This window comes from Chrysoperla carnea, chromosome 5 (assembly GCF_905475395.1).
Source record: "Chrysoperla carnea chromosome 5, inChrCarn1.1, whole genome shotgun sequence".
Classification (NCBI taxonomy): Eukaryota; Metazoa; Arthropoda; class Insecta; order Neuroptera; family Chrysopidae; genus Chrysoperla; species Chrysoperla carnea.
The window spans coordinates 44,749,768-44,777,583 of NC_058341.1; the positions used below are offsets into that span (position 1 = coordinate 44,749,768).

Sequence of the window (27,816 nt, forward strand, 5' to 3'; positions counted from 1 at the left end):
CTAAAGATTTTCAAAAATCAACTTCACTTTTCTGTACGTGCAGAGAGAATTCTTCACCTGAAGTAATAACAAAAATTTAGTCATCATCACCGAATTTTTGGACTATATATAAACTTTTTTTTTCCAAAAAAAAAAGAGTTTAGAAAATTCAATTCACTCCCTTTAGTAGAAAGAAATCTTTTTACAAAGAAAATTAACAGAAACTCGGCAAATTTAAAGAAAAAAATTCAGTCCATTTTCGCATCAAAACTTTTGCATCAAAATCTGAGGTCGATGACGGATAAGATAAAACAATTCTTATAAAAAAATTCGAATTAGGTCACATACAGGTAATTTAAATTATTTCAACGTTATTGTTGTCTCATGGCACAAAGATTACCAAGAATAAAATAAATTAAAAACCCTGTTTTCGGAAAAATGCGCTTGTAAGACTTCATTACTTTCCCTTATACCTATCTATATTATAAATGCGAAAGTAAGCATGTTTGTTTGTTTGTTACGCTTTCACGCTAAAACTAGCGAATGGTTTTTAATGAAACTGTACAGCAATATAGCTAATACTTCAGAATAACACATGAGATATAATTTATAAAGATATATTAATAAACAATTAAAAATTAATTTAATTTGTCATTTGACATTACCATAAATTATAGATTTCTGTAAAAATAGTCAATATGAAATATTTCACGGCCATCTTTGCTAATAGACTCAATGAATAATTAGACTTTTAGACTATTAAAAAAAATAGAAAACCATACATATTTTTTACCAGTGTAAAACAATCTTTACCATTATTTCGAGTATTATAGAAAGGTGATAAGCGAGAGCAATCTTTCAATCTTTACTTTTAAACCCAGCGAAGAGGGTGGGTATCACTCTAGTATAAGATAAAGAACTATATCATCTCGATTTTTTAAATTATAATGGATGACAACAGATATTTTTGAACCTTATTTGAGACATCCAATACGTGTATGTGAAGGACTTCTTTATCTTTTCATATTATGGTTGGTTTTTCACCTTAATTTGCATACATAGTATATTATGTATCTATCTATTATGTAGGAATATTAATGGATGGCATAACTAAAATTCTTTGTGTGTACGCCTAAAAACCTCCATATAAATATTAATATCTGTTCAGCTTCACACCAAATTTTTTCTAAATCGATTTTTAACTTATATATTATTTCTCTAGCCTGTTTTTCTATCTATCCGTGAGATCTTCCTTATTCCATGATTTATCAAATTTAATGATTTACCTTCCATTTAACAGAGTTAGTGCGTACTGCGAAATTCCGCACGGATCGAATTATATAAAAATAAAATTGTTTGTAAATTAATTATTTTATGTAAATTCTAAGACTTAGAATTATTCAAATTCAGAGTAACTAGGAACCAAAAACCATTATAATCCAGTTCATTATACGATTTTGTGAGTATTTTTGAGTACCTATCGTGACTATCTCCGGAATCATTTCGAAACAAAAGCAAGATGCACAAAAATCGGAGTCTTTCGAAAAAATGTTCTTTATAACTTCTTTTTTTGTCCTAGTCAGTGACAAACGTGATTGGATTTTTCTCCCTCCGTAATAGTCATATCAAATTCAAAGTCTAGGATCCCCTTCTGAATAAAATAACTTTTACACCAATCATTTTTTCTAAAAGTAATTCAATACAGAACAACTCAACTGGCAAAATTAAAATTGGGTGCCTATATATAAATCAAAATATTAAGCAGGCATGGACAAACGTGGCTTACAGAAGTCCCTCGGACTCCTAACTTAGCATACGAGTAAGGTTTGTCACTGTCTTGGCAACCTAAAATACGAGTAAGACAAAGAGAAACATTTTTTTTCTACCTATCTCATTACTATTAGGGAAACTGAGATAGATCGAAGAGTCGTATACCCGTCTCGCTTCCTCCTCTATGAGCAATGTGGACTTGGATAAAGAGATACACAATAAAGTTTATGGCACACAATAAAGTTATAACAATGGTGACTTCAACTTGAAATAACTCGCCCATGCCTGCTATATAGTATTTGTTGTGTGCGGTTATCTTATAAAATTTGCAATAAAACATTCGTTTTATTTAAAATATGACTAATTTTCAACTGTTTACATGTAATTGGTATAATAAATGTCAAATATAAATTATTGAAAATTAACAAATAAATTATACATGTTGCAATAGAAATTGTGAAAATAAGAGATGTAAATTAACACAATAACTGAAATTTTTTAGAAAATAGTATTAAAATTTCAATGTAAACCAAATATACAATCCATAGACGTGTATGCCCGCCCATAAAATTGCCTAATTCTCAACTAATTGCCATTTTTTCAAGACACCAAAAATATTATTTATTTATATTATATGACTCAGTGTTGGTGAATAGAAACAGAAACTTTACGACATTATTGCAACATAAATTGACAGGTTATGTGTGATTATGATATATAAATGACAAATAGTATAATACGCACCTAAGGAGCAAAAGTAAAGAATTTCTCAGACCTCATGTTTATTGTCGTCCGATACGAAGCCGAGGGTTACAAACATACTTGCTTCCGTGGTGCGTATACTATTTTTCTCCCCGCCGAAGAAGGAAAGCGGCAACTTGGTTTTGCACACTGGGCAAAAAGTTGACACTTTCTGCACGGAGGTGAGAAAACAACCTTTCTGCATTTTATGAATGTTTAAAGAAAAGCCCTTAAATAGGTTAATCCCTGGTTACCATGGAAACTCCTGAATTGGTGCTCATGCAAGCTGCGAATAACATTAATCCTTTAATTGTAATACTTATTTTTGCAATAATTTCATACTAAACACTTGGTATACACTTAATAAGATCTTTTAACCTCGTTAAAACTGTTGGTATATACATGGTAAATTTATTTCAATAATAAATAATTCAGATCAACAGTACTAATTTCTATTAAAACCTTGAAATATTTATATAAATAATATAGTACGGTTATTCTACATTTATTTTCCACGTATCCTTTTGTCACCCCCTGGAAAAATAACCCCCATGTACGTACGTGTATTAGAAACACAGTATATACATATATACATTTACAAGAAACATAAGTTGTGTAAATAATTTTTTTACTGTATGATTCAACAAAATTAGTTTGTATAACGTTTAGTTCCAGTATAAACCTTTTTACTTATATTTGTTTATTTAAAATTAAACATCAAATTCCCTTTACGTTTCTGACTCCATAATTTCTTGCGTTAATCAAACGAATATATATCACTGTATATTTTAATAAATTTAATTTCCGCGATTTATTTTAAGGTTTTTTAATTAAAAAAACCGATTATTACAACTGTTTCTCTTATTTAAAAGCATCAGACCAGAATTAAATAAGTGAATCAATTGAAATAATCGATTTGTTAATGAAAAAAATCTTAAAATAAATCGTGGAAGATTGCAAATAAATTGATTAAAATATACAGTGATATATTTTTGTTTTATTAAAATGAACTTCCACAAAGTAAAGTTCGAACAAATTAATTTCTTTCGTTATTTATTTTTAAAAAAACCTTTTTTAAATACCAATAAATCCTTAAACGGAAAAATATATTAAAGTGATAAACACTATTTCTGTTATACCTACATATTGAAAGAAAGCGAAATAATAGCTAAATTTTTCTTCAAATAGATTTTAACGAAAATTATATTCTTTGGTATCTAAATACAATTTGTACTATAGTAGTACAAGAGACGGTATAAGGTCGGATCTTCACACATCCGATAACCAAATGAGAAAAATTTTTTATGAAATTTTATTGATCTTAAACACTTCTATCATAGTTTTTCTATCGTGTTCTTGACTATTTTTAATTAAATTAATTTTAACCAATTTTTTCCATGAACAGTACTTTTCAGGGAAGCTTTTTCCATTATTCTGCTACCAATTTCGATTGGTTAACAGATCGGTATAGTTATCTATATTGACTTACTTGCTCGTATGGTATGAACAGATCTACATGGATCTGTTAACCAAACGAAATTGGTATCAGAAAAAGATAATTTAATGACGAAAATAATTGTATAGGCTTGTCTGAAAAAACCGTTGTTGGAAAAAATTGATTAAAATAATTTAATTAATAATAGCCACGAATACTTTTCGATAGAAAATTACGATAGGAGCGTTTCAAAATCAATAAAGTTTCAAAAAAAAAAATATATGCCTGGTTATCAGATAGGTGAAGATCGACCATATGCCGTCTCTTAGACCATAAGAATGAGTTTTTGTTTACTTCAAGTTGAGATATAGCTATTGAAATAATTCCAACGGTAATCGAAATAAAATTGTAAGTATATTAAGAAAATTGTAAAATAGTAATTATTTTTGTACTTGTATTTTAATTGTTGCTGTAATTGTTGGGAATGTTTTACATATTTATTAAATTTGGCTACTTACGATAATTGCGTTGCAATCGAAATATCGATATCTAGCAAAATCGAAGTCTGTTCTATGTTTTTTAAATTTTTTTTTTAATGTCTTAACATACAATTTCATTTCGAGTATCGTGATATTTAATTCAATAACTAATAACTTGTTCTTTTTATTTTTGGGTCCACTTCTCCTTGAGATCTTTCTCACTGCCCAATTCTTAATGTTAAATATCTTCACAATATCTCTCATTCAATGATGGTTGACCTAAACTCTTTTACAGTACTGGGTCACCTTCAAATAATTCAAGAAGTAATGTTTGGATCCAAGTATTTTCCATCATCGCTACAACTTTGCCCATTCTGACCGATCATACTCAATCACCTTGTAAAGTATCTTTTATCAAAATATAATGTGTAGGTTTTCTCCCTTCTTTGTATTAGATTGCGCTACATCTACCGCCAGTATTTTTTTCTTCGTACAAATATGATCTTTTTCACATGATTAAGTTTCCAAATATAAAGAGATACAAGAAAATTACTAAAATGTATTATTGGAATTTATTTTTAATAAATTTCTTAAAAATGATTGATTCTATGAGCCTGCCAGCATCCGACATTTATGAAAGGTTAATTTTGTAAAATATACATTGATTTAGGGCAATTTAGAAAAATATACATTGATATGGACAATGATCTAGGTTTTGTAACAATAAATTCAATTTAAAATGTATGTATAAATGTGAATTATATGCCGTATTCGTACCGTGCGTGAGTTTTATTGGTGGCGTTTCCATAGTAACGACACACTACTTTAATTACAGAATTGTATGGATGCATATATAATTGTATGGATTGCATTTATGACTTACATTGAAAATTTAATATAATTGTCTAACAAATTTAAACAAATAATTATAATAATTTACATTTGAAAAATAATATTTGTGCAGTTTGATTTCTTAATTTTCACAATTTTTAATGCATTAAGTTTAATTAATTAGTGTTTTTCAATAATTTTAATTTGACATTTTCTATAACATTAACATGTAAAGAATTGCAAATTAGTCATAACAGCCTCCTAAAATTTTTCACTGGAACGCTGGCATCGATGTTATTGTCCCTACCATGACTACGCACACAACGAATATCTCTAATTTTAATTTTAAATATTTTAAGAATAACAAAGAATGGAATTTTGAATAAAATACGTGAAAATTAGGCCTGTTATAATAATAATTTGGTTAACCTCCGTTTTTCTGACATATGCCTATAACAGAGGCCACCCACATCATTATTTGTGAATCTTTATTTAACTACATCCGTATATGTACAATTACCTTTTATGATGTAGGTGGAATCGGTTTCTTCGTTCTTATAAGCGACAATGTGATCAATTCTACCGCCCTCATTAATTTTAAATGTTCATTAAAGTTAGTAGTGACCGCTCGATCACTGAGCCAGTAAATTATGAGACTACGATTCTAGGAAATTTAAAAATACATGCTGTCTGACTAAAAATTATCACAATGGGGTAGTGTTCTGATGTCGATTTCAATTTGTCTTTCTTCGAATTTTGAAAATGTGCGAGAATAGATGACATTAAGATCCGAAATTAATATTTAAATCGATTGATAAACATGAAAGATATAAGCAATTAAATAATGTTATTGCAAAACAAATTTTGATATGTATTCTCTCTGACAGTCGCAAGTTGTGACGTCACCACGTGCTAATTTTTTCTCTTTCTATTTATACACATTTAAATCTTTGATATTTTCTTAGTTGTTATATAAAAATTGTTTTCACACTATGATAATGAACGTCGATTGAGGCAATACAAAAATTTAACGATGTGAGTCTATTATCACCACTTTTAAGATAAAATAAAATCTCTTACAGATTTTTATATTATAAATCAAGTTCAAATCCCTCTTAGCGATTTTTCGATTTGAAACATGAATACCATGGATTAGATTCATAGGCCAACAGCTATCTCATTTCTCATATTTGCAAGCAAAATTCCTCTGAAGCCTGGTCTAACGCTTTTTATACTGATTTTTTTTCATAATTTTTGTTTTTTTTTCTGAATAAATTCTTAAGCATTATTCGATTTTCATTTATCTTTAATTGTTGGATAGATTTTGGATTGACTTAAAATGAGGTATATAAATCATTCAACTCAAGCATCAAGAGGCTGAACAATATTGAAAAAAACCTAAAAAAAAGTATGTATTCGAATATTTAAAAAATCGCAATGTAAAGTAAAAAAAACGCGCCAATTTTTGTTTTGTTAAAAATACTTTGTCGGGTCAAGAAGTCAACTTGAAGATATAAATACACTCTCAAATCCTCGGAGTGTTAGTCCTGTATTAGCGACCAACCATTAATTACGTCACACGTTAAGGGGGAGGGGATCAAAGAAATTTGAAATTGTGTGAGAAGTGGTAGGGGGGTCGAAAGCTTTGTTACGTCCCATGTTAAAATCTAAAATATAAATGCATAATTTATATGAAAAAACAAAAAAAACTAACCCACAAGTGAAATTCACAAAATTTAAAAAATCCCCGACAAATTTTTCGGATACGAACCCTAAACTTGCACTTAAAACATATATAAGATCACTCTTCATTAAATTACGTTTTTCCTTCAAGCATTTTGAAGGTCATCGCCAATTTTTTAGATTTTTTCGGGTACCGGATCCATGAACTCGCACTTGAAATAGCATCGTTAAGGACACTCTCCGTTAAATTAAGTATCTTTCAAATGAAACCAAAAAAAAAAATAAAAATCGGTTCATTCGCTTAGGCGCCACGATCTCACAAACAGACAGACACACACACATAGCGGTCAAACTTATAGGTAACACCCCTTTTTTTTAGTTCGGGAGTTAATAAAAACGAAAATTTTTAACTGTTGCTCTATTTTAATTAAATTTTTAACAGCTGATTTATTTTAATTAAATTTTAACTGCTGTTTTATTTTAATTATTTCATTTAAATTATAAAATATATGACAACACACCAAGGAGGCTCAAAAAATGTGACCATCTGTGCCAAACAAGAAGGAGGATTAAAAATCGTAAAATTGGTTTGACGTAATTTATGGATAACCCCTTATATCCCTTCTACGAAAACTGTTATACTCTGTAAAGAGGCTTATTATTTTTCGCAAGAGTCTTATTTAAAGCGAATGGGCAGTAAAAGTTAAAGATCTGAAAACAGGAACTGAATCTTTTAATATATTATCCATGCGAAAATCTGTTTCAACATTTAAACACTTATTACCCCGGGATATGCAAGCAAGAAAATGTAGCACCTAAATCAGTATCTTTACAGGCTAATTGAAGCTAGAAATAACACACAAAATTTCCATTTGTTCGACCGATACCAATGACAAAATCTTTGCTTAGTATCTTATAAACCACTCAGTTAAAAAACTCAAATCCATTGGCAATTAATTTTCTGCATAACGTAAAAGTTTTTTTCTTGATTGCAGGTCTCACAAAATGCCAGGAAATCATCATCATCGTCATCGACTAAACCGAAAAGGCCATAAAAAACAAAAACAAAAAATTCCTAATAAACCCAAATCACCAAATGATGATAATCAATTAAACAATGAAAATCCACTACATCAACAAAACGAAATTGTTGATTTAAATATCACATATGATACACCCACAAATAAAACAATCACCGCAAATGAAAGCAAAATATTACAAGAATTATATGGTGACAACGATACATCAAAATATAACTTACATCATCAATCCAATAATGCATCATCAATTGCCTTAAAAAAACCACAAACTCAATGCCAAATAACAATTACTGCAAATCAATCGGATCAAAAAGTGAAAAACAAACGACATAAACCAAAATATATGAATTATCACAAAGATGAAGTGTCGTCAGTAGACGAAAAGAAGTATAAATCATGTAAAAGTATGTCACACAACTCAAAAACTCCAAATATGCATTTAATATTTACAACACGATCCTCATTTGATAATAAAAATCAACTTGATGTTTCACCATCGATAACTTCCACAAAGCAGCAAAAGAAGAATAAAACTAACGATTTAATGGTAAAAACACCAAATGACAGTAATAGTCGGATGTATGCAATCTATACACCATACAGTAAAAAGCGACCATTAAATAATAGTCCTAGCGACCAATCAACAATCGCTGAAGATGAACTTGCATCAACAAACGTTACAAAATCATTCACATCATCATGGACTATTACGTCACAGGCTAAACGTTCTCGTCGTGCTGGTCATATTGCGGCGCCTGATATAAACATATGTTGTACACCAAAACGATTATTTCACGATCAACAACCACCAACTTCAACCCCGATCACATATACTGATCCACCATCGAAAAATCAAATTGTTAGTGATGGCGGTGGTGATCCTCATCAACGATTAATACCACCTAGTGCGGTAACTGCCTCGGTTATATCTCAAACATTTGAGAAATGTAATAAACTAACATTTACGAATATTTCCACGCATTCAATAACTGAATATAACGAACAAGTTAAGATTACGATGTCATTAAATTATTCGAATAATGGACAAAAATCGCAACAAATGGTACCAGATGATTTTGAAACGAAATGTTCGAGACGATTTTCATGGTTTAATTCAATTACGAGTTCGTTTCATAATTTCTTGACTAATGTGAAAAAGGTAAGAATTTATGAAGTATTTACATTATTATTTATTTAAAAATGCACATATGTACATATGTGTCAGGACCGTAACTTGGGGGGTGGCAATGCAGGCACACGAAATAAATCTATAAATACATACATACATACAAAAAATATTAATCAAATAAAAACCGATAGTAAATTAAATGTGGTATTTGTAAGTCATATCCATCGATGTATCATGTCGAGAAATGATTTAAAAAACAATGTTTTTTTTATTCCTCGCATACAAAGTAAAAGTATCTGCTTAGTTAAAATATAATTTATAAAAAAAATACGCTTCTAGAGTATGATGCCAAAAAGCTGCCCGGTGCACTGTTCAAAAAGGTTATGGATTAAAGACTTTCATTCCATTAAAGAAGCGCAATCTAAATACTTGCGCAAGAGCTGTGTACCCACATAACGGCCCTGTTAAGTGTGAGTTATTTAAAAAATTGGATAGTTTTTTCGATGCGCAATTCGAAAGTTTTTTTAATAATTGCGATACGCGTATAGTTTTGAGTGCCTTTCCTTGTTTCATAGCAAACAAAAGTAATCATATTTAAGTGGATGATGATTTCACACTTTATAAAAAGGTTTTAGTAGAAGATCCAATATAAGATCGACCATCACTCATCTGTTTACCAGATGAAAATTATATTTTATCCAAAAAAATATGTTTCTGAACATATACCAAGAGTAATTTAATAATTTATTTTAAAAATTCTATTGACTTGCTTGTCAAATGAAAGAAATTCCAATAGAAAGCGTACAACAAAGAAAATATGCAACAGCTAAGTTGCCTACCCTTTTCTGGTCCTTATTACCAGGTTGCCGTGTATAAACAGATAAATTGAAATAAGTAATTGTATTCATATTCTTACCACTTAAAAAATACATCAAAATGAAAGCTATTTTATATCGAATACAGTAGTACAGTATTGCTTTCCAAAATCCGTTCATAAATAACAGTTGCCAGACTTTTAAGTTTAAAAATCGGAGCAAGCAACGATGTATAACAGCGAAGCATTGCGCGTACTAGTTGATGCGATAGAGAAGGATGCAGTACAACAGCTGCGCGTGACGGAGCCGAAAAATGAGCGGGTGTGCGCGTGCTTTCTACTCAAAGTATAGAAAAGGATAAAACTAATATGCTATAGAGAATCGTTTTGGAGCAAACAGTCCGTTTGAAAGCGTAGGTTAGATAAATGTCAGGGATCAAAAAATGCTTAGAATTGTCAAAAATATAAAATCCAATAATTTAAATTAATGTTAAATAAACATAATATGGTGTCCGGGTAGTAGGAAACTTCTGCCCCACTCCATGGGCGCAAATCTATAGTTTTCATGAATATTATTTTGTTGAGGACACTGAAACAAACATTTTCCACCGGCTCCCATAAAATACTAGAAGGCCTGCAGTCAAATGTCTCGTTTCTTACATTATAAGTATTTTAAAAAAAATTATTGACTTAACGTTCTTATACATTTCGGTTTTTTCTTTAGATATCTTTTGAAGCAATCCCTCTTTCCATTACTGTCTAGTGTAATAAATTATAATTGAACAAAAACCATTGCCAGATACTCTGTGGGTATGGGTGTATGGTAAATTAAACTTGTTTGCACTATAATAGGAATTTGTACTTGTATCATTAAAAACCTCAAGAGGTTTCCTTTTTATATTAAACAGTAAACATTTACCTTAAGGTTTGTTTTTTTTCTATATATATTATTTTTCCCAAAAGAAAATTTATATAAATCTCATTATATTCATCAACAATTATTTATACACCAAATATTCGTTTGGTTAATTAACCATTTAATTTTATGATAATGATCATTTCATTTTTATAAATTTAATTTTCATCAAATGGAAGAATTCCTTTTCCAATAAAGATTTTTTAGATACTGTTTCAATTTGGGCTTTCAAATGTATGGATTCTTTATGGTGAGCTTGAAAAATTTGTTGGCAATTTTTCGGTTCTAAGCCATATGTGGCCATACATTCAATTGCCACAAAAATTTAAACTTTATGAGTATTCGTATTATGACCTCTTGAAATCGTTTATAGTAGTCATATAGCGGACAAGGGAAATAAATGTCCCGCAAGAAGACATTCCGGGACCAGTTCTTTTTTGTCTTCACAAACGACACAGTAAATTACTTAGGTTTGGTACTGTGCTTTTCGATGAAGGTAATTAACATTCATTAATGCAGATGATTAACATTCATTAATGCAGATGTCAACATAAAGCAAATTATCATATAATACAAAAACTCACTGTTCCCATTTCCCTGTACCCTACCAATTCTACCACTAAAATGGTAGAACTTTTAAGAGCGTTTTTCGGGAAGGATTTCTTCTAAAAGTGATTTACTATAAATATTTAGGCATATTTCGAAAACTATGGCATATATCGAAAAATTTTACTTTCAATTTTCGTCATAATTTTTATAAAGTCTAACAGAATCTACCCTGAAAATGTGAAACGAAAATTTCAAATAATTGCATACATAATAATTTCATCACTTAGCGAGGAACGTCCTTAATATTACCATTTTATCATAATAATTTTTATTAAAAATAAAATATTTGCGAAGGATGTCTACCCACCATTTGCCCGTCTTTTTACATTATATCAATGAAAGTTCGTAATATTTATCTAAAAATAGATAATTAATTATGTTGTATTTTTCTAGTTGAGAAAATCATATTTTGTTGAATATTCCATTTGATACACTCGAGGAAGTGAACATTTTAATAGAGCTCTTGACTTTACTGGAATTTTTCTTAATACTAGCAGTTAACACACCCACTTCGCTGAACAACTGCATACAAAGACTATTGTGTTATAAAATTTCACTTCGTTTGCCATCACTTAATTCCCTGTAATTTCGTTGGTTTTAATTTTTGTCCCAATTTTTTTGAAAATAAAATGCAGTATAATTATATAACTACTGAACTACTGCACAAATTTGAGCTCAAATTCACATAATATACCTATGTGTTTTATCGAGACGATAGATTCTCGTTAAGCTAGGTCTTTTTTTGAACCCACCCCAGGGGTATAAACCAGATGGATGGTCGAATTGATACTTGGGCCACCTTCCACCATAATTCACCATAATCAGGTCAAATTGATTCCTCTCCTTTGAACTCTCCTTAGAAGTGTAAACATTGTAAGTTTACATTTTTCTTTTTACTTACTGCGTGGAATTTAACCTCTGAGGCCTACTTTACTACTATACTCTTCCTCTTTGACCTACCCTCGGAAGCGTAAACCTAAACTTCTTCGAATTGGGGTCTAATGACGAAGATTGAAGTTAGATCGAAGTCCCAATTTTTGTCGTATAGGATGGAAGTCAAAAATGTCTTATGAGGGAGATCAAGATGGGATGACTCTATAAAAATTGAAATTATTCAACTAAGCGGAAGGATAACATTTCCTTCAAGCTTCAAACAAACATCCCCCTCAGTGTTTCTTAAAATGACTGAAATTAATCGTTTATTTTGAGCTAAATGAGACTGAAGAAATAGGTGAAATAAAATATCCATCGTAAATGATTTGATTGACAAATCTATCAATTGGAAATGAAAGAGGACAAATCGTTACACCCAGTCTTGCATCAATATTAATCAACAGTACAAAACGTATTTATGATATACATGTCTGTTTCAGTCATATATATTGTTAGTCATCTGTTGGATGTAATTTATTTTATACGTTTAATCACTGAAACTAAAATATCCCACACGTAGTAAGCTGATTGTCAAGCTTATATAATTAACGAATATAATGATCAAAAGTATAATGTATTGTATTGAAATAATATAAGCGAAAGCAGCAATTTTTTTATTAAAATTCATTATACATTATAATATTCATAATGTTGATTTTTACACATAAAGAGTATAAAAAAAATCGCTTATCTGACATTTTATTCACAAAATTATGATTGATGATGAAATAAAATTACTTTATTTACCTATTTAATATATAAATATTTTTACTATACACAAATAAAATCAAACAAAAACTCGTATAAAGTAAATTGTATGCAATAGTGTAAATTTTATACTCTTAGCATTCCTATGTTTATAAACACAAACAAAAATTTTTTGCCAAAATTTTTCAAAACAAAGAAGCTTTTCAATTTTTCCTAGAAACGTTCAACAAAATATAAACAATACACAAGCATAAGTGGTCCAAATGATACCCAAAATCCTATTTTAACGAAAACCGAGCCACAACGTCTTATTTGGCCTTTTGCCCATTCGGTGTGCGTGTGGGTCTCAGGCCCGTACGCACGGTATGTGTTTTGTAGGTCAAAACCTCTCCCATTGAGAATCTGCCCACATAAGTTTTGAACTAACAATATAGACCTGTAAATGCACCCATTTATGAAACGCATTTCCACACGGTATTTTGAGCACGGTACATTCTATGATTTTGTCTTTGAGTCGAGTACTTCAGACAGAAAACCTGGATCTAGACAAAGCTGTCGAACTGGCTGATGCTGCGAAACATATTTTTATTGAAAGAGTAATAAATTCTTGAGAAGAGTTCAGGAAAGTTGAAGATTACAGATTGATTTTTGAATCATCGCAATATTTTCTCAAATTTTCCTTGTCTTTTGCTCATCAAAAAATTTCTTGAAAACTTCGGTGACATGTGAGTCAACGAAGTTTAACTTTGGCGAAACACTCGATATTTGCAACAAAGATGCGTTTCCGAATGTTCACCAAATGCTTCACGTTTTGGTAGTTTTTTTTTAAACATTGAAAACCTTTGAATATAAAAAATAAACTATATAAATACATAAATGTTTTCGTATTTAAAATTTTTCACTTTGATACAATTATTTCACAAATTTGTGAATTAATTACTGAATGTCCATTTTTTTTAGCTTAGCATTTCATTAGATTTGCCTTAGCATTAATGTAATAATAATTACATTAGCATACTCAAACACAAAATTATATATATTTTATGTTATTTATTCAGGTAGATACTTTTAGTATAAATAAATGAAAAATAATGAGTAAATGAAATATATGGAAATATCCAGCAAGTAAACTTGACATTTTTCACTTCCAAGATAGAATCGAAGTCCTCAAAAAATGCCTACAATATAACTAAAAGATTTCACTGACTTTTTTTTTATTTTTAAAGAACTATGATATTTATGCCAAACTGTATTAAAACAAAATTAAAAAGCTTAAAATTTGTCTTCATTAAAATAGATTTTTAAAATTTTCTGCTAAATTTATGTAAAAATACTATATTTTGTATACATGGTGCTGTTTTACGTTGACATATTTTGAAACTCAAGAAATAAGTTTTATCGATAAAAATGCTTCAAGCTCAATGAAAAGCTCACTCTACTCCATAACTGGTAATCGATAGATGAACAATTTAAATTAGAAAGTTGTTATTGATTAAAAAAGTATAATTTTTTTTCGAAACATATTTTCCCAAACCATACAGTACAGGCAAAAACGGACGAGCAAGTTTTACCCAAAATGCGTTATTTCTTATCAAAATTTTTTATTTCGTAGAATTGGTTATGCGAAACCTACGCACTCTTCGAAAGAAATTTTCCAATAAATTCAATAAATGTGATTTGTTTTTCTCTAAAGACCATTTTTGTTCAAATTGAATGAAGAAGCGCACAAAATGTTAGATTTCTCCTATCAATAACTGTTTAAACTATTCGGTTTACAAAAAAATGTTTGCGTATTTATAAAGAATGATTTTCAAATTTAAAGCGTTCATTTAATGTTTGTCAAATATGAATCAAAGTTAGGTATTATTTTGAACTTGAAAACTTAGATCGAATTCGATACCGGTATAAGATTTGTGAATTTGAATTTAACATTTTTCGTCTAAATTTACTTTTTCTTCGTTTAAATTTACTTATCGAGTTTCAAGCCTATGTCAACTTAAAAAAGACACCCAGTATAAAAAGTTATTGCTGCCTAGCCGCTACCCTCCCATTTCGCTTGGCAATTTAATTACTTTAAAAACATAGACTACCCCGATATAGCCTACGCCTCCCCTGCCCTCCCTTCATAGCACACGCAATATAGACAATTGCAACTTTTATAATAAATCCATCTCATGCTATCCCTTAACCCACTTGCCCCCGCTTAAAATGCCTTGTAATCTCAGTTTTACTTCCTCCTTTTTTTGGACATTGAGACGACCTTCGCTCTCATTGGAGTATAGACATTGGTTTAAGAATGTTGCAATAACAAAACCTACGTATTATAAGAAACTATAGTTGTAGTAGATTTTAAGTCTGAACGTAAGCCATTAAACAAATTTCATCAAAGTTGGTTCAGTAATTTTCGTGGGTTTAAGTAACACACCTAAAAATACTACATATTTGAACATTTATAATATTAATAGGATTTCTTGTAATTCCTATCACCTGCAAAGTGCTAAATTTACGCATGATTTAAAAAAAAAGAAAACATTTTTAGAATTAATATTAGTACGAATATTTTATTCTGTTTGTTTCATTCATTAACAATCCTCCATTTTGTTCATTAGTATAGCTATATAATACTTATTTTTAAATTATAATTACGATTTCTGTAAACCGTCGTGGAATTACAGAATATGATACGATAATCCACCAACTTTAGTAGATATAATTATTTGACTAATTCTTTATACAGGTTGGAGTAGAAAAAAAGTATATATATTAAAAACTTTGTAAAAAGAAATACCATCAATTATTTCCAATTATTTCATTTCAAATTATCACTTCTTTCTATTCCAAATTACCATGCACTTCAACTACATAAAAATATTTAAAAAAGTACTGTTAAAAATGATGTTTTAAGGAATTCAGCTAATTTTGTTAATGTAGTTCAACTCTTTTAAACATTTTTCAAGGTGTTTCTTAAATTTGTTCACCAAATGTCGAAGCATGGTCAGTGAGATTGGTCATGATTTATTGTTGGATCCGCTTCCTCAGTGCTTCAATATTGCTTTGATAAAACGCCTTCAACGCAAAATATACACCGATGCATTGTTCCTGAATAAATATCATAAAAAACATGATAGACGGGTGGAAAATATGATCTACTGATTTTCAATACAATTTATTTAAATAACAATATTGACTTAAAATATAATTTCCTTCAATACGGAATTTCTTTTTATGATTTTATAGTGCTAAAAAAATTATTTGAAAAAATTGATAGGATTTTTTTCTATAGCGTTTTCCAAATGACACACTTTTCTGCCCCACCCTATATTAAACATTTTAAGTAATTATTTTTATCTTACTTCAAACGTCGTCGATGAGATATTACAACCCATATGAAAATCATACTTAATTCAGCGAGACCATTTGATTTTTATGTTTTTTATGGAATTGATTTTTTAGTCCTCTGGAAAAAATATGTCTATAGAAACACAAAAATTTGACCAGGAAAGGAAAACATGCGCAAGCTACGTTTCAAAAAAATTAAAATTAAATTAAATACTTTCCCCGAGTCAAGTATGACTTGTAAAAGTCTTATGGACAGTATAGTCAATGACCAGTTTTTCATGTTTTTTAATAGTTTTCCCTAGGAGTTTCCCTTAAAAAAATCATAAAAATTAAACAACAAAATTTGTTCTCCAGCTTTATCTTCCAATGGATGATCAGATTTTCTTGAAATATATAACTAAGAACACTCTCGATCAAATTTAATTTCAACCCAAAACAAAAATCAAAATCGGTTCATCCGTTTAGAAGTTACGATGCCATAAACGATTCGATCAGATCTGATTTTATGTCGAAGGTTTCTTAAAAGGTAACCGGATTTTTATATTCCTCTTTACGAGAAATTTTTTATTAAAAGCAAAGCAGCCCCTTTTTTGTTTTTATTCAATAAGTGCTTTTAAGGTGATTGTAAACCTACAGTATTGTAAAAGAAGTTTTGGTTTATTGCACGGTGCATGCATAAACCAAATACATGCTTTGTAGTCAAATAATGTTATTTTTAGGTTTACAATACCACGCAACAACAAAAATATATAATATATTGTGTGCAAGTGCTGCTTATAAATTTGATAATAATACTCTTACTATAGTCGTCTCTGTTCATCAAATGATGGATCTTCGATGAACTCATAATTAAATTAAAATTTTATTTTTATATCATCGGCAACCTTATATTTTTATGGTATTATTATAAACTACAAGATTGTCTAAATATTTTAGATAGTTTTTTTTTTATCACACTCTCTAGATTTTTTGATACAGAAATATCGAATTGAAAAGAATAACCTATATGATTCATCATTTTTTCAGCCAACTTTGAACGGTAAAATAATAATAATAAGTCCAATGACCTAAGAATTTTTTGTTATTTTTGGTAACTTTGTTAATCAAAAAATGTATTTATAAAGTTTTATGGAAATCCCTAGTATTATTCAATTCTTGCATATCTCCTTAAAAATGTTACCCACTACATACAAAAACTTTTGTCAATATTCATCAAGTTTTAAGCTTTATAATGATACCAAAATTAACAAGTGAAAACAAACAATTGACTGAGTTAATTGTTGAAATACCATGTATAGGCAGTGTTGATAACTCTGTCACATTTCTTGATGCGCAATTGTTTTTTTTGACGTTACGTAAATAACAAAAGATATTCACTTTGATATTCCTATATTAATACATACTATAAAATTTGCACCTAATTAACGCCCTCGTGGGTAAACAGTGATGTTTACAAAAAAATGTTTCAAACAAAAGTTTTTTATTTTTTCATAACCAACATTTTTTACATTTAAACTTTTGTTCTATCTCTAACGGTTTACAAGATAGGTCCTACGGACCCAAGACCCAATTGACCTATGATGCTCATTTACGAACTTGACCTGACTTTTTACGTCCTGAGTACGCTGTAAAAATTTCAAATCGATATCTTTTTTCGTTTTTGAGTTATCGTGTCCACAGACGGACGGACGGACGGACAACCGGAAATGGATTAATTAGGTGATTCTATGAACACCTATACCAAAATTTTGTTCGTGGCATCAATATTTTTAAGCGTTACAAACTTGGGACGAAACTTAATATACTATGTATATTTCATATATACATGGTATAAAAACATTCAGTCAAAAATACATTCAGTCAAAAATAAATGCAAAACTTAAACCATTCTATATGTTATTACTATATAATAATGTTACAGCCATAACGTTAATGTTATAACATTTTTTTTTATAAAGAGTAAAAATGAAAATGATACAAAAAGTTTAAAATTTTATTTATCAAATCATCCTTTTATACTTCTTTTGTGAAAAATTCATATCGATTCTGTACGGTATATGAGAAATGTTTTTTTTTTTTTTTTAGTTAATTTTTCATAAACTTTTACAATTTTTCACAAAAAACGTATAAAAGAGATTAATTGATAAATAAATTTTAAAATTTTTTATTTCATTTTTACGTTATCGAAATACCGTAAAAAGTTTAATATCCCTAAAATACGTTCAATTTGATAAATCTATAACTTTATAACGCATACCAGGCACGGCAACATTTATTTCTCGAAGTACATAATATTATATGCACTCTTCAAAAGCTTTCATTTGATACCAAACACCATATTTTTTATTCAATTTGTTTTAAGTTCGTTTTGAGCTTTATTTGAGTTTCGAATCGGTCCTATATTTTTCCTTAGAAAAATATAACCTGTGACATTCACGATGTCAAGACAAAATTCAACAAGACCACATACCTACATTAAAATCCATTGAGGCATTTAGACAGCGAGAAATAATACTCACAAAAAAATTGATAGACTGCTAAGAACTCTTTTTAGGTGTAGTCGAGTAAAATATTCAAAAATCGTTTGGTCCGACACTGGAAAGGTATGGCCCTAAACCTACTGCACCTAGTTGATAATTAATTAAACTTAGGTATGCTTGTAATATTCTGATGATAAAATAAAGTGCCAAAGTTCATTAAAATTTCAGTATTCATAGAAGTTAGTAATTGTTAATAAATTTTGGTTGAATATATACACAGACACCTACATTATTTTATGTAATAACTAAAATGTGCACTTTAATTACAAATTATTGCTTATGAGGTATTTACATTTATTTATTATAAACTCGATAGTTGGTACGGTGGCGTGATTATTAGTCCAATCATTGTAGAATATTATTTTTAAAGATAGTGCAGTGATTATTTGTGAACATACAAATTATTAACTGGCGCACATCACAGCATTGAAACCTCAAATTATTAGTACAGTCAAAGATGTTACAAATAAAGTAAAATGAAAGAACCCGTTCGCATTTTGCTAAAATTTCATGGAAGGTGTTTCTTAGATGTCAAATATCATTAGTAATGCATGAGTTAATATCGAAAATGTTAATAAACAACAAATTGTTAATTCAATGGAACGGTTAATGTTAAAGTTGAAATACAAATTTAATAAATAGGCAACTTGAATTACGTGTACGTTAAACATGTATAATAGTTTTCGACTATTTGAAAACACTTAACATTTACGCCATACAAGTTGCCTAATTGCTAATTTTTTAAGTTAACTTTAACATGGATCGTTTCATTGAATTAAATTTATTGTTTAGTAACAAATAGAAACATTTGTGCCACTTACCCATGCGTTACTAATGATATTTGACATCTAAGAAATACATACCATGATGTTTTAGCAAAATACGAGCGGTTTCTTTCATTTACCTTCATTAGCCGATTTTTATAACATCTTTATATTTAATTTATATAAATATTTCTATAGTAAAAAAATACAAAAATACAGTGTATCCAACTAAGTCCAACACTATGTGGAAAACTTTTATTATTTGGAAATATTTCAGACAAAAGATTTAAAAAGTCTTAGAAAAACCAAATTAACATTTTTTCAGAATTAGTAAGACTTTCCAAGTCTTTTGTTTGAAATATTTCCACAAGGGTAATTCTGTGTTGTATCAATTTGTCTACACGTCCTGGTGTAGATATAAATTATCAATGCTAATACAGTGAAGAGCTACTAAAAATACAAAAACCTATTTTTTTATGGTAGAATATTGGATATCTGACCGTAGTTTTAAAGTAGGATAAACTTTTCTCGAAAAAATCTTTTCGAAAGTATTTAAAAAAAATTATTTTACTCGTTAGCAAAATATACATTTTTCGATAAACCACGTATACAAACCTTTTTATCAAGAATAACTATTTTTTCATACAAAAGATAATAAAAAACTTTTCCAAATGGTGACGAGTTAATTGAACACACTGTATATCAAAAATTTTTTATAAGTAAAAAAATAAAACAGTATTTTCTAAAGTTTTTTTTCGATTTTCATCAAAAACTTCTTCCCCACAAATATAATTGTTTTTTAGTCCGTTCTAGCACGAGGATGATTTAACAATAAATTATTCTAAAATTTGTAACTCAATTAAATAATGTCTATTTTTAAGATGGAAGGTGACATCAACTGCTAGGGAAAAGTTGAAATTATTCTGGTAAAAAAATCTATATACTACTTGCAAGGTAGAGAAGGAAATGGGTTGAAAAAATTAGTTCGTTATAATGTTTATTAAGATCCTTTGTCTAAAATGATTTGGCTATACTACTTATTTGTTATTACCGCACCTGATAATAACAAATAAGCTTTAAAATAATGTTAAATTATATTGTTTATGTATTATAAACCCATAAAAGGTATTGATTTACAATTTATATTTACAGACCAATATATTATCTTCTCCAATAATGTGGTCACTATTTTCAATAAATTTTTATTTTTGACATTTTCGAATAAAAACGCTAGATGAAGCACTTTTCGCCAAAAATGTTAAAAAAGCACATTAAAATAAATCGAATTGTGCAATTATGGCGGTTCCAAATTCGATAATTTTTTGAAGAGAAACATCCGTTCGAAATTTTGAACATTTTTGTTCCTTTAATACTTTGGTTGAGGATGTAAATAGATTAACTATATCACGATAACTGATTAATTTAGCTGATAAGCAAACTTTGGTGCTTGGAGAGTGGGAGTTTTTTAGTTAAACATATGAACTACAACAGATAAAGCCAAGATACAAGTCACTTTTGCGATTTCATTTAACACCTATAATACCTCTTACTTAGATGCATTGCTTAACGCATCTACTCTGTCATACTCGTGATATTTATATGCCTAGATATAAATCGAACATTCTATATACAAAATTTATTTTATTTTGTTTGAAAGAAGTATTTTGACAATAAATTGTATAGAAGTAAACAATTTTGAATATTTAGGTATTATTTCTACAATTTTTTATATTACATAAATAAGTTTATTTACATTTTTATTCAACAATAGACATCAATTTAGTGTTAAGATATTCGATAATAAAAATGACAATTCTTCCAACATCAACATATTAAATTATATTTTTGAATATATATATATATATAAATAATAATATATAAATTTTCGTGTCTGTACACAAGAGGACATAATATATTTTGATTTTTGAGCAAATATTTTCTTATATATTTTAGTGTAAAAAAAGTATGACATTAAGGAATATATATTATATACAGTGGGTTAAACACCATAAAAAGGTTAGTTTTTCTATTTTTCTTATATATTTTTGTAATATCAAGGCTATACAGTTACTAGAAAGCGACGCATGAAAATCAGGAAAATTTGTCAAAAAATTTTGATACTATCTATCAATAAAATGTATTTTTGTTTTTTTAACCGACTTCAAAAAAGGAGAAAGTTCTCAATTCGACTGTATTTTTTTTTTAATGTTTGTTACCTCAGAACTTTCGGCTGGGTGAACCGACTTTGATAATTCTTCTTTTATTTGAAAGCTGGTGCTTCCCGTGTGGTCCTATTTCAATTTGATCTAGTTCTGACAATGGCATATGATTTTGGCCAATACCAAATAACTTTTTATTGAAATTTTGTTCGTCAATTCAACAGATTTTACTGTTTACAGACCCTTTTCTTGTTTTTATATTTACATGAAAACTTCGATACTAACAGATAGTACTAGTTTTATTCATGAGACAATATTTTATATAATCGTTTTTCAAGACTTGGAAACTCTATATGTAGATTGGGATATAATCATAGACATGCAAAGTTTTATTTTCATCACCAATAATAATACTAAGTAAAATGTCATGTTTAGTTCTGACTAAAAGATAAACCATTCATTTTATTAATAGATAATCCATTGTGGTTTTTTTTTTTAATCCAAAAGAAAAATTTTATTCATAGGTAGTTTAAAATGTCTATATGTACGTAAATTACCGTTCAATAAAATGGACTCAATATGAAAAATAACAAGTGCAAATAAACAATTGACTGAGTTAATTGTTGAAATACAGACGGTTTTGAAAAAACAAAAACGTTCATGTACTCTAAAATGGCAGCCATTTTCACGAAGAATTTTCATAACAAGTGAAATTTACAAAAATTTAAAAAGCCCTCGTGAAATTTTTCGGGTACGGAACCCTTAACTCATATTTGAAACGTATCTGAGAACACTCCTTAAATTATCTTTTTCCTTAGCCTTCTCCAAACTGAACCGATTTTGAGATTCATCGCTAATTTTTTAGTTATTCTGGATACGGAACCCGAAACTCGCACTTAAAATAAAGCTAAGTACACTCCCCATTAAATTACCTTTGAACCGAAACAAGAAACCAAATCGGTTCATCCGTTTAGGCGCTACGATGCCACAGACGTACACACAGACAGGTACGTCCGTTTTTTAGGCGCTAAAATGCCGCAAACAGACAAGTCAGACAGATACACATAGCGGTCAAAGTTATAGCACCTCTTTTTTGGCTCGGGAGTTAAAAATGGATATGAAAAAAAGACTCAGAGAATTTTTGCCATAATACCTGTGAACGGTCATGTAAAATTATTATTCTCCTGTAAATAGAAACATTTCCACACGATTCTCTCATAAATTTTTCCATATTAAAGCCGATACCGAAATACTTTTCACCTTGCTCTAGGCATTACCGACCTAATCTGTCATCTTAAAATATAAAAATCATTCACGCTACACATTCTTGGTGACTGGGCGAACCCATTTTTCGATAATTTAAGTGTACATTCGTTGAAGTATATAGTATTCACGTATAGAAAACTTATTAGAGTGTGAACTTTGGTTTTAAATTTATTGTTCCATTTGGCACAAATGACTGTGATTTATAAAATAATAGCGTAATGTATGTGTGTACGTCTGTCTGTCATCTATTTTAGAAAAATTTAAATATTTCCATTATTCAATCATGTGTATAAGATTTTTATAGACACAAAAAAGACTTTTTACTATTGATCGATTATACTTACATAAAAAATAAAATACAAAAAAAAAAAACATGCTATTAAAAAGATTTCCCTACGGCATATTTGTATGTAAGATTTAATCGTGTAATCCAGCGAAAATTACTTGACATACAAAAAATACATGAGATTGGATTTTTATGCTAAAATAAATAAGATTATGTAATAAGTAATATCGATGTTTTTTTTCGTATTTCTTAACAAATTATGAAAACGCCGTAAAAGAGTTGGACAAAATTAAAATCAGCCAAGAAAACCGAATGATATACGCATTTTTAACTACTAATTACACTGATTATAGCGTTTATTTATAACCCCCGAACTAAAAAAAAAGGGGTGTTATAAGTTTGACCGATAAGTGTGTGTGTGTCTGTCTGTGGCATAGTAGCACCTAAACGGATGAACTGATTTTAATTATTTTGGTTTCATTTGAAAGGTAATTCAAGTGAGAGTATTCTTAGCTATGTTTCAATTGCGAGATTAGTGTTCCGTACCCGAAATAACTAAAAAATTCATGGTTATGATCTTCAAATCGATTCAGTTTGGAAAAGGCATGGCATATAATTTTAACATACAAATAATTACTATGGAAATGAATGACCAAATAAACCTGGCTCCATTCATTTCGAAAAGTGAAATGGTAATAATTAAGTAATTCAAAACAATAATTCAAAAGAACAAAGTCAACTCAAATATTTCAATTTCAATTAAAAATTTCCAAAAATTCGTCCCAAAAAATGATAACTCTCTAAGTATCCTTTTCATCTCATCTGATGTCCTTGACCATCACTTTGATATAGATTTTAGAAGGAGTGTTATAAGTTTGAAGTGTTTATCTGTGCGTCTATGTGTTTTTCAGTGGCATCGTAGCCCCTAAATGGTCGAACCGACACGATTGAGAACGTTTTATAGCTAAGTTTCCAAAAATCGGTTTACAAGGAATTAATCCAATTTGTCGGGTGTTTTTTAAATTCTGTAAATTTCACTTGTCATAATCTTTAAAAGATACAAAAGTATAAAAATTCAAAATAATGGGTAAATAATCGAACATCGTGTGTAGTATAAATATACAAAAACAATAAAGTGGTTAACAAATTAAAAGCAAATAAATAAATATAAGACTACACATTTAGAAACATTCATTAAATAAATAATTAAAATAGTAAAGAGAAACAATAATAAAAATAAGTACACACAGTTTTTTCAATTAACTTATCAAAGTTTTTTAAATTAAAATACAAGTACATAGGACATAGCACATACTATGATGGGGGAGGAATTGCTCAGGTGTTCGATCGCCCAATACTTGTGTGCGGGTCATAGAGGCTGATAAGGGTACTGTCTCTACCTGTCTCCTCTCTCTCTTAGATCATATCTAACGCCATCAACCGAGCCATGGTCTGCTTATGTTTTGGAGATATTCCTAGAGACTTTGCCATCCTATAGTTCTGAGCTAACCAGAAACAATGAGACCCTATAGCCTTTCGAAGATAACTAGACAATAGCTTTCCTGCCGAGATACATCTAGAGCATCCGGAGCACCCTCAAATGGAATGCAAACGTCATATACTATATTTGCTATAAGAACTTCATGCTTGTGTTTTGTTAAATGAGATAAAAATAAATCTTTAATGGCTTTTATGTTGGTTATTTTTAAAGTTATTTGAAAAATAACTTTTCTCTACTGTTTGGTATATGAACGAGGTTTTAAAGTCCCTCTATATCTGGTCACCATCTCACAATGCTTTTCTCTATAATATCCTTTTTAACGAGCATTCAGTTTTCCCTTGTTTGCCGGTAATGATATAAGAACATAGCAGCGTCATTAAAAAGTTGATTTCGAGGGCTAAATTTTGGAAATTTGTTATTGTAATTTGGTAAGGATGAAGTACGCCGAGCACTTCATTTAATATGGAAAGAAATACTCGAAATTCAGCAATTTTAAAATAAACTCTTGAAAAGTTGCCATCTCTCCTCATACCATTATTTCAAAAATTAGTCCGAACTTTCCGAAATAGTTTTCGAATAAAAAAACCCGAAGTATTGGATAACTACGACCATTGATAGAAAAAATCATTTCTGAAGTACTTGCCCCAGTTAAGAATTTCAAATTATCTCGTGTTGGCACAGAAAGCATTTCAAGCATGAAGCACAAGGTATTTAAATAATTGCTTTTTAGGTGTATATTTTTATGTTTTATGTAACTTTTAACTAAGAACGATAAAAAAAAGTAAATGGAAATAAGTAAAAACTACCAATTTCATAAGAGACACTTCACATTTTTTGCAACGAAACTCGTAAGTAGTACCTACTTATTAAAATCGATAAGTTGTTTGCATTTACTACATAACAAAAGCGAAGGCGACACATAATCATTTGTATATATGTAAAGGCTGTTCGTTTTCTATACATTGAAAAAATTAAAACCTCCAAAATTACTTATGGCACTGAAACATTTATCAAAGACCCAAAGGATTCCGTACTCTCGCGCAATCTTAGTGCTGAATTGTTTAATAATTATTAATACTATCAAGTGGTCATAGTGTCCAACATAGCTTAAATATGCAGCGTTTTCGAAAAATGTCGTAGAACATGTTTGATAGACTCGCCAAAACGAAGCCACTCACGTAATTTTAAGTATGTATATTAATCATTTTACAAAGCACCCTTTTTGTCCCACGATTTATATAGCTTAAAATATTCATGGACTATTAAACCAATGAAACACTTAGCTTGAGATTTAGGACCCAGAAAGTTGTAAGCTTTATATACTTTTTATGGAAGTTCTTCTTTACTCTTTTTTATAACGACTCAAGAGTTTGATCCAAGGAAGTTTCGTGTACCGAAAATTTGCGAATTCTGAAGCTTCACAAACTTTAAACGAAGAATAATTAGGCTAAGTTATTCTTCTTTACAAGTTTATAACTGTTATAAATTCGCTAAAAAAACTATATATTTCATTCGACTGCTATGAAATCTAAACTACGCAATGTATGTGACTTTCAAAAAAATGTTCTGAGTAAAAGTCTTTTAATATTGTCATAACTGGTTTTGTTTTTAACCGACTTCAAACAAAAAAACGACTGTATTTTTTTTTTATTTATGTGTGTTCCCTCAGAACTTTCGACTGGGTGAACCAATTTTGATAATTCTTTATCTATTTGAAAGCTAGTGCTTCCCGTGTGGTCCAATTTAATTTTGGTCGTGTTCTGACAACGGCATCCATGAGAAAACCATGCAAGTATTAAATCAAGAGGATGAATAACTCAATATCACGCCAACCGATTTCAATGATTCTTTTTATTGACAAATTAGTTAGGATTTATTTAGAAAAAAAGAATTTATTTCATTCGTCTTGGATCAATTTATTAGGGTTGTTAAAAATGTTTTTTGTAAATAATACTTCGTAATTTAAGCTTTTCATCTTTCTCTTATAAATTACAAACATGTTGCTTTTTCTATCACCCTAACAAGCAGGTCAATGTCGAGGTCTGAGTAAGATGCTCTCTCTAAATATAAAAAATTTTACTTGGACAATTTCTCAGCTGGAGAAATTAAAATGGCGCACCCTATATAATACTATTTTTCATCCAATATGGAAAAGTTTTTGCATTAGAATGTGGTAACTATGTCAATATTTTAAGAGCCCATGGAGTAGGTATAGTATGTAATATGTCTGCATACCTACATATATACATTAAATTTATATATTCATTTCGATCTAGAAGTGGAAGTGACAAATTGTGTAGTTTACTATTAAAAACATACACTTAAAAACAAATTAAAACTTTTTTACAAAATGTCACTATTCATCTATAGTTACATTTTTAGTCGTATAACTTTTTCTAATATATCAAATTTAAAATTGATTTAAGTAAATTTGTTTTTGGTTCTTTATCACGAAATGAACATTCATCATACTGAAATATAAAAATTTTAAAAACGATAATGCTTCGCATTTCTATTCATTGCTACGAATCGGGAGAAACTTTTTTTTTAAAACACATAAAATATAATATTATTTTAGTAAGTTATATTTTTGTTAATCGAATATTTAGTTTAATGCATTAAATTTATAAGGTGTCTCAAAAGTTCTTTACAATGCTTTATTTCATATAGAGCTTAGCTCAAAATAAGTCGATTGAGCAAAACTACTCCTAGAAATGTTGCTCCATTTTGTTCGCTATTCACGCGCTTTACTTTGCAATTTTGATATCGTTTTTTCCATAGCTTTAGAACGGATAGCTCTCTTTTGATAAAATTTTGTATAGTAAAACGAATTACAATAAAACTCAAATCAACCTTATATGTAATATCAATTCATTGGCATAGAATGTGGGGAT

At 29.2% G+C, this 27,816-nt stretch overlaps 2 protein-coding genes across 7 annotated transcripts in view; one reads left to right on the forward strand and one right to left on the reverse strand.

The window, feature by feature from the left end:
* LOC123301196 overlaps nucleotides 1-27,816 on the reverse strand; it is a 306,076-nt gene that overhangs the window by 217,392 nt on the left and 60,868 nt on the right. The gene's annotated exons all lie outside the window — the stretch shown is intronic.
* Nucleotides 1-27,816, forward strand: part of LOC123300115 — a 75,564-nt gene that overhangs the window by 29,441 nt on the left and 18,307 nt on the right. For 4 of the 6 annotated variants that reach the window (XM_044882596.1, XM_044882601.1, XM_044882597.1 and 1 more), the window contains exon 2: nucleotides 7,914-9,117. In XM_044882596.1, coding sequence (XP_044738531.1) covers nucleotides 7,914-9,117 — 1,204 coding nt within the window. Of the gene's footprint in view, nucleotides 1-6,556; nucleotides 6,644-7,913; nucleotides 9,118-27,816 lie in introns of all 6 variants that reach the window. The other 2 variants (XM_044882599.1, XM_044882598.1) reach the window with 1 other exon arrangement.